The sequence below is a fragment of the Oncorhynchus nerka genome, linkage group LG9a (assembly GCF_034236695.1).
Source record: "Oncorhynchus nerka isolate Pitt River linkage group LG9a, Oner_Uvic_2.0, whole genome shotgun sequence".
Classification (NCBI taxonomy): Eukaryota; Metazoa; Chordata; class Actinopteri; order Salmoniformes; family Salmonidae; genus Oncorhynchus; species Oncorhynchus nerka.
Window position 1 is genome coordinate 29,814,740 of NC_088404.1, and position 16,820 is coordinate 29,831,559.

Below are 16,820 nucleotides of genomic sequence, written 5' to 3' on the forward strand. Positions count from 1 at the left end.
CTAAAACAACAAGTGTGAAACATAAAAAACACTTGTTAGTTTCACATTTGCTTTTGGGCTCATTGTGTAATTGTATTTGGGGTATATTGTAATTAGAATCAAGTCAATGGCCCCGCTAATTGGCCAGAAACTATTTAGCATGGGCTGATGGTAATTCCCTCATTGGAACAGCAGTGCTCCCTCTAGCTGCATCAAGGTTTGGGTGGAACAGATGTAATGCATGATCCTGAAATCTGTTGATTTGTGTACGTTTGTTGACGAGCTATATCTATTGTGAATTTGTCGCTATAAATTATTGTCATGTATTGACCTGAAAAATAACAATTTCCACGTGAGTGATCAGTAAAGGTAGCTATTGTTCTGTAACATATCGCATTCCTAAGTTAACGGCCAAACCCCGCTCAGTATCAGATGCTCACCCAACCTTATTTTGACTCCAGATTCCATCTCTCTCCAAACAACGTGGCTCAATGGGTCAAGAAAAAGAATGGAATAATCTGATCAGGGTTTAGTGAGTAGGTGGTCTTGTCATATCAATTAAAGCTCTGACTAACCCCTCTGCATAGTTTCACTCTCTCTGGGAGACCCCATGTTTTACCTTCTTTGAAATCAAACCCCTTTTTTTAACCATTGATTGTTCTTTATTTTCCAGTGCAAATTGCCAAAGATTTGGACAATGGGTATAATTTGGGCTCATTGTGTAATTGTGTTAGGGGTATATTGTAATTAGAATCAAGTCAATGTACTAAATTGTTATTGTTTTGTTATTTTGCCTCTGCTGTTTATTCTCTTGCAGAGAGGCTTGTCCAGCTGTGTACTTATATATGAGAACGTGAAGTGCTTTTTTTATTACAGTCAATTCAATTGGTCTTTCAGCTGCTCAATTGGCAAAACATCTTCATCCGCATCCAGTGAGACCCAGACTGTGATTACAGCTTAGACTGTAAAACGTATTTATGTTTCACCATAAAGTAGAAGGCAGCACTCACTGGCCAAACACCAAACACTGCTGCTTATGTGGAGCTCAGCTCAATAGCCTCTTAGCTCTCTCTAAGGAGGAGAACAGTGGAAGAGTTTGTTTCCTCTCCCTCTCAAGCCTACTAATCCTGCTGCATTGTCTGTGTTTGCTAGCAGGCTGCTCTCTCTGCCTTTGTTGTGGTTGTCAAGCCAGTTTCTCTCTCCCACCTCTGTGTGTCTCTCTCTCCTGCTGCCACTAGAGAACCAGGAAGTAAAGAGAGAAAGAGAGAAAAAAATACCCAGCAGCTGAGGAAAACAAGGAAGTGAATACAGCCAGGGCCTGAGCGTCAACTGTGAAGTGAAAGGAGCAGGTTAGAGCACAGAGAGCAGGGCAGCTGTGCTAAGGAAGTGCTAGCTAGCTAACGTCATCACTGGCTGTGCTCTCCGCAGCAGAGAGAGAAACAAAGAGTGACAGAAAGCGAACAAAACTGGAGAGCCTGCCACACAGATATACCAGTGAGTACACATTGGGAACCAAGCTTCACACGGGTAGGCCCATAGGGGGGGAGAGAGAGTGTGTGTCGGTGTGTGAAAGAGTCAGAGAAATGGAGATTGCAGAGTGGAGAAGAGAATTGAAGAGTAGGGGGAGTTTTATGGGCAGTGAGGCCCAGTTGGTGGTTGTTTGTGTCAGAAAGGAGAGAGAATAGCCGAGCTGTGCTCAGGAGTGGTAGGCCCCCACGGAGTGAGATAGGAAAAGAGAGAGAGAGAGCACAAAACATACTTTTGTATGCAGCTCAGGCCCTGCTGTGCGTGTCAGGCAGGCAGCGTGGGTAGCCTCCATTCTTAAAATGCTCTCCCGTAGAGTGAAATAAATGAAAGGGGGAGGGAGAAGAGAGAAAAACAAAATTATTGAAGCGTTAAATGGTCTGGCCCTGATACTGGACAGGAAGAGGAGGAGCTTGGAGAGAAAGAGAGTGTGTATGCATTAGATAATGCAGGTATGCACTCTCACCAGTTGCATTAGATAATGCAAGTTTGCACTCTCACCAGTTATGTGTGTATCTACAGTGTGTGTATGTGGGGAAAAGTATGCAAACAAAGAGGGGTGTGTTTGCAGACAAAAGCAGTAAACTTTGGCAGGTACAGTACCTTTGAAAGGGATGTTTTTGTTTTCCCTCTGACAGTAGTCCCTACACCTTGTTTATACCTATTTATATACCCTGTCCTCTACTACTCATCTCTCCCACAGGGTGTCCTTCACTTACCCCCCTACTCACCCTACTCAGACCCACTACAATGACAGACGAAAGGGAACACTGGAGAGGAAGTGGAGGACCTGATGAGGACAAGCTACCGCAGATGGATGGGTCATGTGATGCGTGTGACCCTGATGAGGCCCAGCCGGCGACCCAGGTGTGTCACACCTGCAGCTTCGCCTTCTGCCCTGCCCATGCCGAGAAACACGCCTGCAGCACACGACACCAGCTGATGCCCTACGGCCAGGAAGTGTTGCAGCCCCAGTCCCAACGGCTGGGCAGGGACAGATACACAAAGGAGGGGGCAGGGGAGGAAAGGGTACAGGGAATGAGGCCTGCGGCAGAGCCAGGGGTGGTGGAAAATGGGGCATGCGGTGGGGCTGGGATACAAGAAAACGGTGTGTGTGGAGGAGAGAGAGACCAGGGGAAGGGGAAGGTTGATGATGAAGAGGCAGTGGCGGCTCTAGAGGGGGTTAGTAAGAGGGACACAGTGACAGTGGAGAGGCTGCACTGTAAGGAGCATGGCCAGGAGGGCACTCTCTATTGCAAGGCTGACGAGAAGGTCATCTGTGTGGTGTGCGCCGTGCAGGGGGAGCACCGCGAACATGAGATCATCACCCTGCGCGAGGCCTACGTCTGGCAGAAGGTGAGTTGCACATCCTTCACGCATTCAGTGTCTTCAGAAAGTATTCATAACACTTGACTTATTCAACATTTTGTTGAATTAAAAATGAATATAAAAAAATCTCACCCATCTACACACAATAACCCATAATGATGAAGAGAAAACATGTTTTTAGATTTTGAAATATCAGAAATATCTCATTTACATAAGTATTCACACCCCTTTGCTATGACACAGCATATTGAGCTCAGGTGCATCCAATTTTTGATCATCAGGCAGCTTTACCACTCTTGGGTAGCGAAATTACATTTGCTTCCCTCCAGGCCTGAGGACAAAAACGTTCCTTTAGGCTTAGATTAACGAAATGACCGATAGGAGTAGCTAGAGTCAGCTACCATCCTCAATAGCTTTTCATCTACATTTTCAATGCCAGGAGGTTTGTCATTATTGATTGATAACAAAAAAAAAAATCCACCTCTCCCCACTAACTTTACAAAATTCTAACTTGCAATGCTTTTCTTTCATTATTCATTTTTTTATGCATGAGTACGATGGCTCACTGTTCGTTGTTGGCATTTCCTGCCTAAGTTTGCCCACTTTGCCAATGAAATAATCATTAAAAAAATTGGCAACATCAAATTCTATTGTGATGAATAAGCCATGTGATCCAATGAAAGGTGGAGTTGAATGTCCGTAGTTTAAATTAAATATTTTTTTAATGTAATTTATCTTTGCTTCATAATACAGTTTCTTCCTCTTTTTGTTGAGTGTAGTCTTAATTTCTCAAGTTGCAGTAAGTCAGCCATTCTTATTAGCCACTCCTTTCAACTATACAGATTTTCAATTCATCATCAATCCATGGAGCCTTAACAGTTCTGAAAGTCAGTTTCTTAAAAGGTGCATGTTTATCAATAATTTGAAGAAGCAATTTCATAAATTCATCAAGTGCAGGGTCTGGATGCTCCTGATTAATCACATCAGACCAACAAATATTTTTAACATCATCCACATAAAAGTATCAGTAAAATATTTTGTGTGATCTCTTATACTGTACACTATTTTATGCCCAGCTTTTGGAACTTTGGCTTTCTTAGATATAACCACTATTGTGATCACTGCATCCAATGGGTATGACTACAGCTTTGGAACAAAGTTCTAAAGTATTAATACAAATGTGGATGATCTTGTTCCTGTAGTGTTTGTAAACACCCTGGTAGGTTGATTAATAACGTGAACCAGACTAAAGGCACTGGTTACAGTGAGAAGCTTCCTCTTGAGTGGACAGCTTGATGAAAACCAGTCAATGTTCAGGTCCTCAAGAAGGTCGACCTCTCTGTTTACATCACATACACTATCAAGTATTTCACACATATTATTTAGATACTGACTGTTTGCACTTGGTGGCCTATATCAACACCCCAAAAGAAAGGGCTTTAGATGTGCTAAGTGAAGCTGGAACCACAACACTTCAAAAACACTTTACATGAGATCTTCTCTACGCATTAGAAGCATATGGCTCTGAATACATACAACAATATTCTTGTTTTGCTACTGCTGTATTATCTAATTCAATATCCAAGTGAGTCTCAGAAATAGCTAATATATTAATGTTATCTGATGTTAGCAAGTTATTGATTTCATTAACCTTATTTCTAAGGTTACATATGGGCTATTTTCATCCCTTTCCTGTGTAGCTGATCAGAGATAGACCTAATATGGAACAGAGCGTTCCGTGTTCAACAGGAAGTGACGTGTTGTGCAGTGCATGGTTATCAATACTTTCTGAAGGCGCTAACATAGATATAAGCAGTCCCACCGTTTATAACATAGACATAAGCACAGTCTCACCATGTATGACATAGATATAAGCACATTCCCACCATATATAACATACAAGAACAGTCATGGCATAAGAAATGAAACAAAATAGTTCTAAACTTACATTCCATTGTAAAGGGAGTGAGATATCTAAGCCACCTCTGTCCTTGAGTAACTGAACTGTAAAGGTATTCTTCATGGTGAGAGAGCATACCACACAGTGACACAGCCTGTATGTGACTCATTCTGTGCCCTCTACTGTGTATGATCTACATAACATCACAATACATCTCCTACAGTATAGGAGAAATGATACAATCAATATTCTTTATGTATCTGAAATATCAAATGATAGTAGTACACTAATAGAGCTGAGGAATCTCAAATGATAGTAGTACACTAATAGAGCTGAATATCAAAGGATAGTATTGCACTAATAGAGCTGAATATCAAATGATAGTAGTACACTAATAGAGCTGAATATCAAAGGATAGTATTGCACTAATAGAGCTGAATATCAAAGGATAGTATTGCACTAATAGAGCTGAATATCAAATGATAGTAGTACACTAATAGAGCTGAATATCAAAGGATAGTATTGCACTAATAGAGCTGAATATCAAATGATAGTAGTACACTAATAGAGCTGAATATCAAAGGATAGTATTGCACTAATAGAGCTGAATATCAAATGATAGTAGTACACTAATAGAGCTGAATATCAAAGGATAGTATTGCACTAATAGAGCTGAATATCAAATGATAGTAGTACACTAATAGAGCTGAGCCACTCATACAGCACTTCAAGTCAACACACTAGGGCTTTAGAAGAGTAGAGCAGAGTATATCCGTATGTTTAACACAAAATGATGTCATGTATTAATAATAATAATTTAAAAAATAATAATAATGTATGCCATCATGGGACAAATACAATGACATCATGACAAATCCTCCCAATTATCCAGCCCTATTATGAATGTGTTTGGAATATATTCCAGTGTCCGTTTGGCTAGGGATCAATTCCTTCCTGCGTCATGGCTTCCTTTCCAGATGGCTTTTTAATGCAGAAGTTTTACAGCCCGTCCCCTCCCGTCCCGTGACTCACCGACTAACGAACTCCTCTCTGTGGGCAGAGGAGATATCATGGAGCGAGAATGACACATCATATCATCTTGACTACGGAGGGAGTAGGGATGACATTAGCAACGTGAATGTCCCACCCACCTGAGGAACTGTCTTCTTCAGACATCTATTTCCTGCGTTTGAGTTATGCAAAATCCACTTGTCACGTCTTGCTGGATTGATTGCTTTCATTTTACTCCTGCGACTCTTTCATACTCTTGCTTGTGTCGTTTTTTTCCCATTAACGTTCTAACCGCGGAGATTTTTGTAATGACCTGTCAAACACAACCCGGTAATGGCTGAAATGGGCTCAATGGAATACAGAGGCCGTGTCCAAATTTCTTTATTTTATTTGACTTTATTTCAACAGGGTGCCCTGCATTTTACACATTCTACAGAATACAAGCGACTGTTAAAATACAAAATACAATCATAGATATCATCTACATCTCTCAGCTTCCAGATCTTCTATCAATACTCTAAACTGTCTGAGCGGCACCAGAACATCCCATTTCAATGAGATCTGCATATTTTTCCAGCAGTTGGGCACATTAAAACAAAAACCGGATCTACCCAATTCGGTGCAGACCCGAGGAACCTCAATAGTTAACCAACCCTGCAAACATGTTTTGTAACTCATGTATTCATACTTCAACAACAAAGTGAGGTATGTTGGAAGCTTGTGCAGTAGAGCTTTGTGAATAAAGAGGGAGTAATGAAGTGACCTACATGAATTTATAATGAGGACCAGCCAACCTTTTGATACAGGATGCAGTGATGTGTATTAAAACTGTCACCAGTGATAAAGCGAAGGGTGTTATGGTAGACGGCATCCAAAGGTTTAAGAGTAGAGGCTGCTGCAATCTGTTAAATGGAATCACCATAGACAAGAACTGACAGGATGGTTGACTGTACGATCTGCTTCCTGCTATTTAGGGAGAGGCAAGATCGATTTCTAAAAAAAGAAGCCCACTTTAAATCTTAGCTTTGAAACTAGCTTATCTGTATGTTTTTTAAACAGGTCTTGTCAATCCAAATACCTACATATTTGTGGTCGGGAACCTGATCAATGGGAGAACCATCCAATTAATAAATATGTTGTCCATCTGAAACGTTCACCATAGTTCTCAAAAGGACAACGTGTATTTAGTCTTGCCTGCATTATGTACAAGTGTCACGCCTGCTCCCGCTCTCCCTCTCTGGCGCTTGAGGGTGCCAGGCTGCCCTTCATTACCCACACCTGTCACCATCATTAAGCGCTGTAGCGCTCATTGGACTCACCTGGGCTCCTTCCCTTTGTTGATTGCCCCGTCTATAACTGTCTGCTCCCCCGTTTGTTCCCTGTGTCAGCATTAATGTAGTTGTGTGTTCATGTCCAGACGCTATCCTGTCCTGTTCCATGTCAGTTGCTATTAAATGTTCACTCCCTGTACCTGCTTCTCGTCTACCAACAAGTATTAAACCAACCAAAGGTTTCTGTAAGGTAATAAGGTCAGACTGCAGCTCTAACATAGCCTGGTCAACAGTTGGGGCAATGATATCCATAACAGTGTAATTTGCATACAGATTAATATGACAAGTTTTAGCAAATAGACCAATATATAAGTTGTAAAGAGAGCAGGTCCCAGTACCGACCCCTGCGGTACACTTTCTGTAATATCCAGGAAACTAGACGTAACACCATCAGAGATCACACATTGAGTCCTGTCTGACAGATACATTTCAAACCACTTGCAAGAAGCAAGTGAAGCTCGCATCCGCTACAGGACCATGGTGCTTGCCTACGGAGCTGTGAGGGGAACGGCACCTCAGTACCTCCAGGCTCTGCTTTTGAATTTGAGGGTCAATGGTATCGAAGGCCTTGGAAAGGTCTATAAATAAGACAGCTGTAATGAGTGCGTACTGGCGGCAGAGAAGTCAGGCGCAGGAGAGAAAAGACTGTTAGAACGGCGCAGTTTAATAATAAAACTCACAGTGAACAAAAATAATAAATATATACAATGGGACAACAACCCTTTGCACGCCAGACATAACGTGCACAAACTCTTACAATAAACAAATCTGGACAAGTATATGAGGGAAACAAAGGGTTAAATCCACAACATGTAATTGTGGAATTGGAACCAGGTGTGTGGGAAGTCAAGACAAAACAAATGGAAAATGAAAGGTGGATCGGCGACGCCGACCGCCTAACGCCGCCCGAACAAGGAGAGGGACCGACTTCGGCGGAAGTCGTGACAGCAGCACAATTATTTTTATGATCCAAGCAATTTAACACATCATGTAAAACAAGTGTAGCAGCTGAAACTGTGCTATGTCCAGGTCTAAAACCAGATTGGTGCACATTACAAATAGAGTGAGAAGTAATGTCTTAGCTAGACACGGAAAGTTGGTCATGGATTCTAAAACTTTGTAAATGTTAATTGGACGGTAGTTATCTAAGTCAGAAGGATCAGCAGTATGACGATAATTTATGATTGGGATTACCTAAGCGGGACTTGGTGTTGATAAATGTAATGGTTTTCTTCTGGGGAAAGAGAGGCGGATCAAAACGCAGCGTGATGGTTATTCATGGTACTTTAATAAAGACACTATACATGAATAAACTAACAAAACAAGAAATGTGCAAAACCAAAACAGCATCAATGTCTCAGCACAACCTTGAAATGTGAGGACAAGTTGCAGATACCAAGATCATTTGGATGGACCCCATCCTTTCTGTAAAACATCGTTTCCAAAAGGTGTCAACAGAGCTACAGTAGACTCGTAGCCAGTAATGTAGTGCCAGCAACCTGCTGAATCTTTTGCTGCCATGACTCAGATAATTGGATGTTTATTGGAGTCTTTCAGAGTTCCAATCAGTTCTATAAAATCCAGTTTCAGACATTCCAAGCTAGCTATCCTAAAGTAATTAAATCCCACATGTATTATGACAGCGACAGCCCCTATGTTCTGTCGTAAAATGGTAGGAAGCAGCCTAGTAATGTCCTGTACCCGAGCCCCAGGATAACAAAAACGTTTTTGCCTAAGGAACCAGTTAACCCACTCTTCCTAGGCTGTCATTGAAAATAAGAATTTGTTCTTAACTGACTTGCCTAGTTAAATAAAGGTAAAATTAAAAATTAAAAAATTAAAATATGTTTCTCACCATAGAGCTGCCGATTACAACATAGAAAAACCCCATTGTGGCTGACTGAGGAGCCAGTGCGTCAGACACCCTCGAGGTCTGGTGATCCGAGTCCATGGAAGAATCCGATGCAGAATCGCCCTGGGAAGGAGTCAGGATAGCTGGAATATCCAAAGCCAGGAGGGCAAATCTGTTCAACAACTGGATTTGGGTCAGCCTTCCCAATGCCAAAGAAGCCCCACTCACCACAGGCTGCTTCCCTCCATTAACTCTACGACAGGTGGTGCGCTTCCATGGTTTGGCAGTAGGGATGGTGACAGTATCATTCACTAAATCATTCACTGCCCTTGACCAGCACACAAACATCCTGTGGCGTTTCTGCATTGGCATCGAACAGCCCCCGTGATATGCAACTTTTCAGGGAAGTTAGGAAAAAATATACACAGGAAAGCTAAGGCTAGCTTAGTCATGCAGAAATTTGCATCCTGTAGCACAAAGTCTAAAAAGTTCTGGGACACTGTAAAGTCCATGGAGAATAAGAGCACCTCCTCCCAACTGCCCACTACACTGAGGCTAGGAAACACTGTTACCACCGATAAATCCACAAAAATTGAGAATTTCAGTAAGCATTTTTCTACGGCTGGCCATGCTTTCTACCTGGCTACCCCTACCCCGGTCAACAGCCCTGTGCTCCCCACAGAAACTCGCCCAAGCCTCCCCCACTTCTCCTTCACTAAAATCCAGATAGCTGATATTCTGAAAGAGCTGCAAAATCTGAACCTCTACAAATCAGCTGGGCTAGACAATCTACTTCGTAAAAGGGGGAAACGGAGCGGTCTTCTGGTCAGACTCCGGAGACGGGCACATCGTGCACCACTCCCTAGCATTCTTCTTGCCAATGTCCAGTCTATTGACAACAATGTTGATGAAAAGCGAGCAAGGGTAGCATTCCAGAGGGACATCAGAGACTGTAACGTTCTTTGCTTCACGGAAACATGGCTCACTGGAGAGACGCTATCGGAATCGGTGCAGCCAGCGGGTTTCTCCACGCATCGCGCTGACAGAAACAAACATCTTTCTGGTAAGAAGAGGGGCGGGGGCGTATGCTTCATGGTTAACGTGACGTGGTGTGATCATAACAACATACAGGTACTCAAGTCCTTCTGTTCACCTGATTTAGAATTCCTCACAATCAAATGTCGACCGCATTATCTTCCAAGGGAATTCTCTTCGATTATAATCACAGCCGTATATATTCCCCCCCCAAGCAGACACATCGATGGCTCTGAACAAACCTTATTTGACTCTTTGCAAACTGGAATCCATTTATCCGGAGGCTGCATTCATTGTAGCTGGGGATTTTAACAAGGCTAATCTGAAAACAAGACTCCCTAAATTTTATCAGCATATCGATTGCGCAACCAGGGCTGGAAAAACCTTGGATAACTGCTATTCTAACTTCCGCGATGCATATAAGGCCCTGCCCCGCCCTCCTTTCGGAAAATCTGACCACGACTCCATTTTGTTGATCCCTGCCTACAGACAGAAACTAAAACAAGAAGCTCCCGCGCTGAGGTCTGTTCAACGCTGGTTCGACCAATCTGATTCCACACTCCAAGACTGCTTCCATCACGTGGACTGGGATATGTTTCGTATTGCGTCAGACAACAACATTGACGAATACGCTGATTCGGTGAGTGAGTTCATTAGAACGTGCGTTGAAGATGTCGTTCCCATAGCAACGATTAAAACATTCCCAAACCAGAAACCGTGGATTGATGGCAGCATTTGTGTGAAACTGAAATCCCGAACCACTGCTTTTAATCAGGGCAAGGTGACCGGAAACATGACCGAATACAAACAGTGTAACTATTCCCTCCGCAAGGCAATCAAACAAGCTAAGCTTCAGTATAGAGACAAAGTAGAATCTCAATTCAACGGCTCAGACACAAGAGGTATGTGGCAGGGTCTGCAGTCAATCACGGATTACAAAAAGAAAACCAGCCCAGTCACGGACCAGGATGTCTTGCTCCCAGGCAGACTAAATAACTTTTTTGCCCGCTTTGAGGACAATACAGTGCCACTGACACGACCCGCAACTAAAACATGCGGACTCTCCTTCACTGCAGCCGACGTGAGGAAAACATTTAAACGTGTCAACCATCGCAAGGCTGCAGGCCCAGACGGCATCCCCAGCCGCGCCCTCAGAGCATGCGCAGACCAGCTGGCCGGTGTGTTTACGGACATATTCAATCAATCCCTATCCCAGTCTGTTGTTCCCACATGCTTCAAGAGGGCCACCATTGTTCCTGTTCCCAAGAAAGATAAGGTAACTGAGCTAAACGACTACCGCCCCGTAGCACTCACTTCCGTCACCATGAAGTGCTTTGAGAGACTAGTCAAGGACCATATCACCTCCACCCTACCTGACACCCTAGACCCACTCCAATTTGCTTACCGCCCAAATAGGTCCACAGACGATGCAATCTCAACCACACTGCACACTGCTCTAACCCATCTGGACAAGAGGAATACCTATGTGAGAATGCTGTTCATCGACTATAGCTCGGCATTTAACACCATAGTGCCATCCAAGCTCGTCATCAAGCTCGAGACCTTGGGTCTCGACCCCGCCCTGTGCAACTGGGTACTGGACTTCCTGACGGGCCGCCCCCAGGTGGTGAGGGTAGGCAACAACATTTCCACCCCACTGATCCTCAACACTGGGGCCCCACAATGGTGCGTTCTGAGCCCTCTCCTGTACTCCCTGTTCACCCACGACTGCGTGGCCACGCACGCCTCCAACTCAATCATCAAGTTTGCGGACGACACAACAGTGGTAGGCTTGATTACCAACAACGACGAGACGGCCTACAGGGAGGAGGTGAGGGCCCTCGGAGTGTGGTGTCAGGAAAATAACCTCACACTCAACGTCAACAAAACTAAGGAGATGATTGTGGACTTCAGGAAACAGCAGAGGGAACACCCCCCTATCCACATTTATGGGACAGTAGTGGAGAGGGTAGTAAGTTTTAAGTTCCTCGGCATACACATCACAGACAAACTGAATTGGTCCACCCACACAGACAGCATCGTGAAGAAGGCGCAGCAGCGCCTCTTCAACCTCAGGAGGCTGAAGAAATTTGGCTTGTCACCAAAAGCACTCACAAACTTCTACAGTATCACCGCCTGGTACGGCAACTGCTCCGCCCACCACCGTAAGGCTCTCCAGAGGGTAGCGAGGTCTGCACAACGCATCACCGGGGGCAAACTACCTGCCCTCCAGGACACCTACACCACCCGATGTCACAGGAAGGCCATAAAGATCATCAAGGACAACAACCACCCGAGCCACTGCCTGTTCACCCCGCTATCATCCAGAAGGCGAGGTCAGTACAGGTGCATCAAAGCTGGGACCGAGAGACTGAAAAACAGCTTCTATCTCAAGGCCATCAGACTGTTAAACAGCCACCACTAACATTGAGTGGCTGCTGCCAACACACTGACTCAACTCCAGCCACTTTAATAATGGGAATTGATGGGAAATGATGTAAAATATATCACTAGCCACTTTAAACAATGCTACCTAATATAATGTTTACATACCCTACATTATTCATCTCATATGTATATGTATATACTATACTCTATATCATCTACTGCATCTTTATGTAATACATGTATCACTAGCCACTATAACTATGCCACTTTGTTTACATACTCATCTCATATGTATATACTGTACTCGATACCATCTACTGCATCTTGCCTATGCCGTTCTGTACCATCACTCACTCATATATCTTTATGTACATATTCTTATCCCCTTACACTTGTGTCTATAAGGTAGTAGTTTTGGAATTGTTAGCTAGATTACTTGTTGGTTATTACTGCATTGTCGGAACTAGAAGCGCAAGCATTTCGCTACACTCCCATTAACATCTGCCAACCATGTGTATGTGACAAATAAAATTTGATTTGATTTGATTTAGACCCTCTCTTTCTAAAATGATCTGCAGAAATTGTTGCAACCCCTATTACTAGCCTGTTCAACCTCTCTTTCGAATCGTCTGAGATTCCCAAAGATTGGAAAGCTGCCCTCGTCAAAGGGGGAGACACAAACTGCTACTGACCTATATCTATTCTACACTTCCTTTCTAAGGTCTTTGAAAGCCATGTAAACAAATGGATTTACCAACCATTTCGAATCTCGCCGTACCTTCTCCGCTACGGAATCTGGTTTCAGAGCTAGTCATGGGTGCACCTCAGCCACGCTCAAGGTCCTAAATGATATCATAACCACCATCAATAAGAGACATTACTGTGCAGCCGTATTCATCGACCTGGCTAAGGCTTTCGACTCTGTCAATCACAACATTCTTATTGGCAGACTCAACAGCCTTGGTTTCTCAAATGATTTCCTTGCCTGGTTCACCAACTACTTCTCTGATAGAGTTCAGTATGTCAAATCGGAGGGCCTGATGTCTGGACCTCTAGCAGTCTCTATGGGGGTGCCACAGGGTTCAATTCTCGGGCCGACACTCTTCTCTGTATACATCAATGATGTCGCTCTTGCTGCTGGTGATTCTTTGATCCACCTCTGCGCAGACGACACAATCTGTATACCGCTGGCCCTTCTTTGAACACTGTGTTAACTAACCTCCAGATGAGCTCCAATGCCATACAAATCTCCTGCCGTGGCCTCCAACTGCTCTTAAATGCAAGTAAAACTAAATGCATGCTCTTCAATCAATCGCTGCCTGCACCTGACCGCCCGTCCAGCATCACTACTCTGGACGGTTCTGACTTAGAATATGTGAACAACTACAAATACCTAGGTGTCTGGTTAGACTGTAAACTCTCCTTCCAGACTCACATTAAACATCTCCATTCCAAAATGAAATCTAGAATCGGCTTCCTATTTCGCAACAAAGCATCCTTCACTCATGCTGCCAAACATACCCTCGTAAAACTGACCATCCTACCAATCCTCGACTTCGTCATTACAAAATAGCCTCCAACACTCTACTCAGCAATTTGGATGCGGTCTATTACAGTGCCATCCGTTTTGTCACCAAAGCCCCATATACTACCCACCACTGCGACCTGTATGCTCTCGTTGGCTGGCCCTCGCTTCATACTCGTCGCCAAACCCACTGACTCCAGATCATCTACAAGTCTCTGCTAGGTAAAGCCCTTTGGCCGCCTCTCCTTCCAGTTTTCAAGCTTTCTTTGAGTTTGCAACATTACTAGTTATTGTTTATGGCCCCTTCATGAAAAATAATAACTTTTGTGCCGATTATGGGGATTATACCGATTTACATTTTCAATCCCATTGAACTGTTTAATGAGGCAGTCTAGACAGTGCAGGTAGTCCTAGACAGAGCAAGTGTTGGTGGTTGCAGCCCTGTTCCACCCGTTTATGTTACTTTATTAATATATTCAAATGAACCCATTGTATTTATGCTAACTAGGCACATATACTGTTCTATATTCTAACACAACATATTGTAACAAATACCTGATACCATTAGAACATTTATATATGAGTGCATTAATAATAAATACAATTTGACAATACATTGAATACCTGAATTTTCATCATAATCCCTGAACTCCATTAATTATTTGTCTGTGCCAGCAAAATGTTTTATGTGGAATAATTTGTTCAATATCTGATGGATTTAAAACATTCTAAAACTTTGAAGTATCTTCATCCATTGTCCAACTATTGCGTTTATCAGAATTGTTTTTAAAATCTTTTAACAATTTTGATGACCGTTAAGGACATTATCACTGCCACATTTACACTCAGGCATACATTATCAGGAAATGATCATGACATTAGCAGGATATTATCAAGACATTAGTATGACATTATCAAGACTTTTTCATTAAATTATCAGGATATTAGCAGGATATTATCAGGACAATGATGATTAAGTATAAAATTGTATCCACTCGCTCTGGATAAGAGCATCTGCTAAATTACAATTGAAAAAATATATACACTGCTCAAAAAATGAAGGGAACACTAAAATAACACATCCTAGATCTGAATGAATGAAATATTCTTATTAAATGTTTTTTTCTTTACATAGTTGAATGTGCTGACAACAAAATCACGCAAAAAAATTATAAATGGAAATCAAATTTATCAACCCATGGAGGTCTGGATTTGGAGTCACACTCAAAATTAAAGTTGAAAACCACACTACAGGCTGATCCAACTTTGATGTAATGTCCTTAAAACAAGTGAAAATTAGGCTCAGTAGTGTGTGTGGCCACGTGCCTGTATGACCTCCCTACGCCTGAGCATGCTCCTGATGAGGTGGCGGATGGTCTCCTGAGGGATCTCCTCCCAGACCTGGACTAAAGCATCCGCCAACTCCTGGACAGTCTGTGGTGCAACGTGGCGTTGGTGGATGGAGCGAGACATGATGTCCCAGATGTGCTCAATTGGATTCAGGTCTGGGGAACGGGCGGGCCAGTCCATAGCATCAATGCCTTCCTCTTGCAGGAACTGCTGACACACTCCAGCCACATGAGGTTTAGCATTGTCTTGCATTAGGAGGAACCCAGGGCCAACCGCACCAGCATATGGTCTCACAAGGGGTCTGAGGATCTCATCTCGGTACCTAATGGCAGTCAGGCTATCTGAGGAGGGCTGTGCGGCCCCCCCAAAGAAATGCCACCCCACACCATGACTGACCCACCACCAAAGCGGTCATGCTGGAGGATGTTGCAGGCAGCAGAACGTTCTCCACGGTGTCTCCAGACTCTGTTACGTCTGTCACATGTGCTCAGTGTGAACCTGCTTTGATCTGTGAAGAGCACAGGGCGCCAGTGGCGAATTTGCCAATCTTGGTGTTCTCTGGCAAATGCCAAACGTCCTGCACGGTGTTGGGTTGTAAGCACAACCCCCACCTGTGGACGTCGGGCCCTCATACCACCCTCATGGAGTCTGTTTCTGACCGTTTCAGCAGACACATGCACATTTGTGGCCTGCTGGAGGTCATTTTTCAGGGCTCTGGCAGTGCTCCTCCTGCTCCTCCTTGCACAAAGGCGGAGGTAGTGGTCCTGTTGCTGGGTTGTTGCCCTCCTACGGCCTCCTCCACGTCTCCTGATGTACTGGCCTGTCTCCTGGTAGCGCCTCCATGCTCTGGACACTACGCTGACAGACACAGCAAACCTTCTTGCCACAGCTCGCATTGATGTGCCATCCTGGATGAGCTGCACTACCTGAGCCACTTGTGTGGGTTGTAGACTCCGTCTCATGCTACCACTAGAGTGAAAGCACCGCCAGCATTCAAAAGTGACCAAACCATCAGCCAGGAAGCATAGGAACTGAGAAGTGGTCTGTGGTCACCACCTGCAGAACCACTCCTTTATTGGGGGTGTCTTGCTAATTGCCTATAATTTCCACCTGTTGTCTAATCCATTTGCATAACAGCATGTGAATTTTATTGTCAATCAGTGTTGCTTCCTAAGTGGACAGTTTGATTTCACAGAAGTGTGATTGACTTGGAGTTACATTGTGTTGTTTAAGTGTTCCCTTTATTTTTTTTAGCAGTATATATATATATATATATATATATATATATATTGAATTAACACATTATCATTGTAGTACCAATTAGTCATGAATCAAGTGTGATAATAATTGTCAGAATTTTTCCTCTGAGGATTATTTAGAATGATAAAAGATTAAGCTGAGGAGTGATGGAATTTTACAAAGTTTAAAAACCAACTTCAAATGGTTTGACTGTGTCTCTGTGGTGTCTTTTTTCTCCTCCAGAGCAGGGATGGTTACGACCTGCTGGGCTGCACACAGAACATGGCTGACCACATCAAGACCAAGTGGACCAACCCTGAGGTCAGTACAACAAAACTGTTACAACTAAAATTCCAA

The 16,820-nt window shown here is 43.5% G+C and overlaps 1 protein-coding gene across 5 annotated transcripts in view; it reads left to right on the forward strand.

Moving 5' to 3' along the window:
• The first annotated feature begins 1,271 nt into the window (after positions 1 to 1,271).
• The window catches only part of LOC115134159 (tripartite motif-containing protein 44), an 80,896-nt gene continuing 65,347 nt past the window's right edge, over positions 1,272 to 16,820 (forward strand). For 2 of the 5 annotated variants that reach the window (XM_029667852.2, XM_029667854.2), the window contains exons 1-3: positions 1,273 to 1,473; positions 2,207 to 2,859; positions 16,707 to 16,784. In XM_029667852.2, the coding sequence (XP_029523712.2) occupies positions 2,254 to 2,859; positions 16,707 to 16,784 (684 nt within the window). In that variant the 5' untranslated portion in view covers positions 1,273 to 1,473; positions 2,207 to 2,253. Of the gene's footprint in view, positions 1,507 to 2,206; positions 2,860 to 16,706; positions 16,785 to 16,820 lie in introns of all 5 variants that reach the window. The other 3 variants (XM_029667853.2, XM_029667851.2, XM_029667850.2) reach the window with 3 other exon arrangements.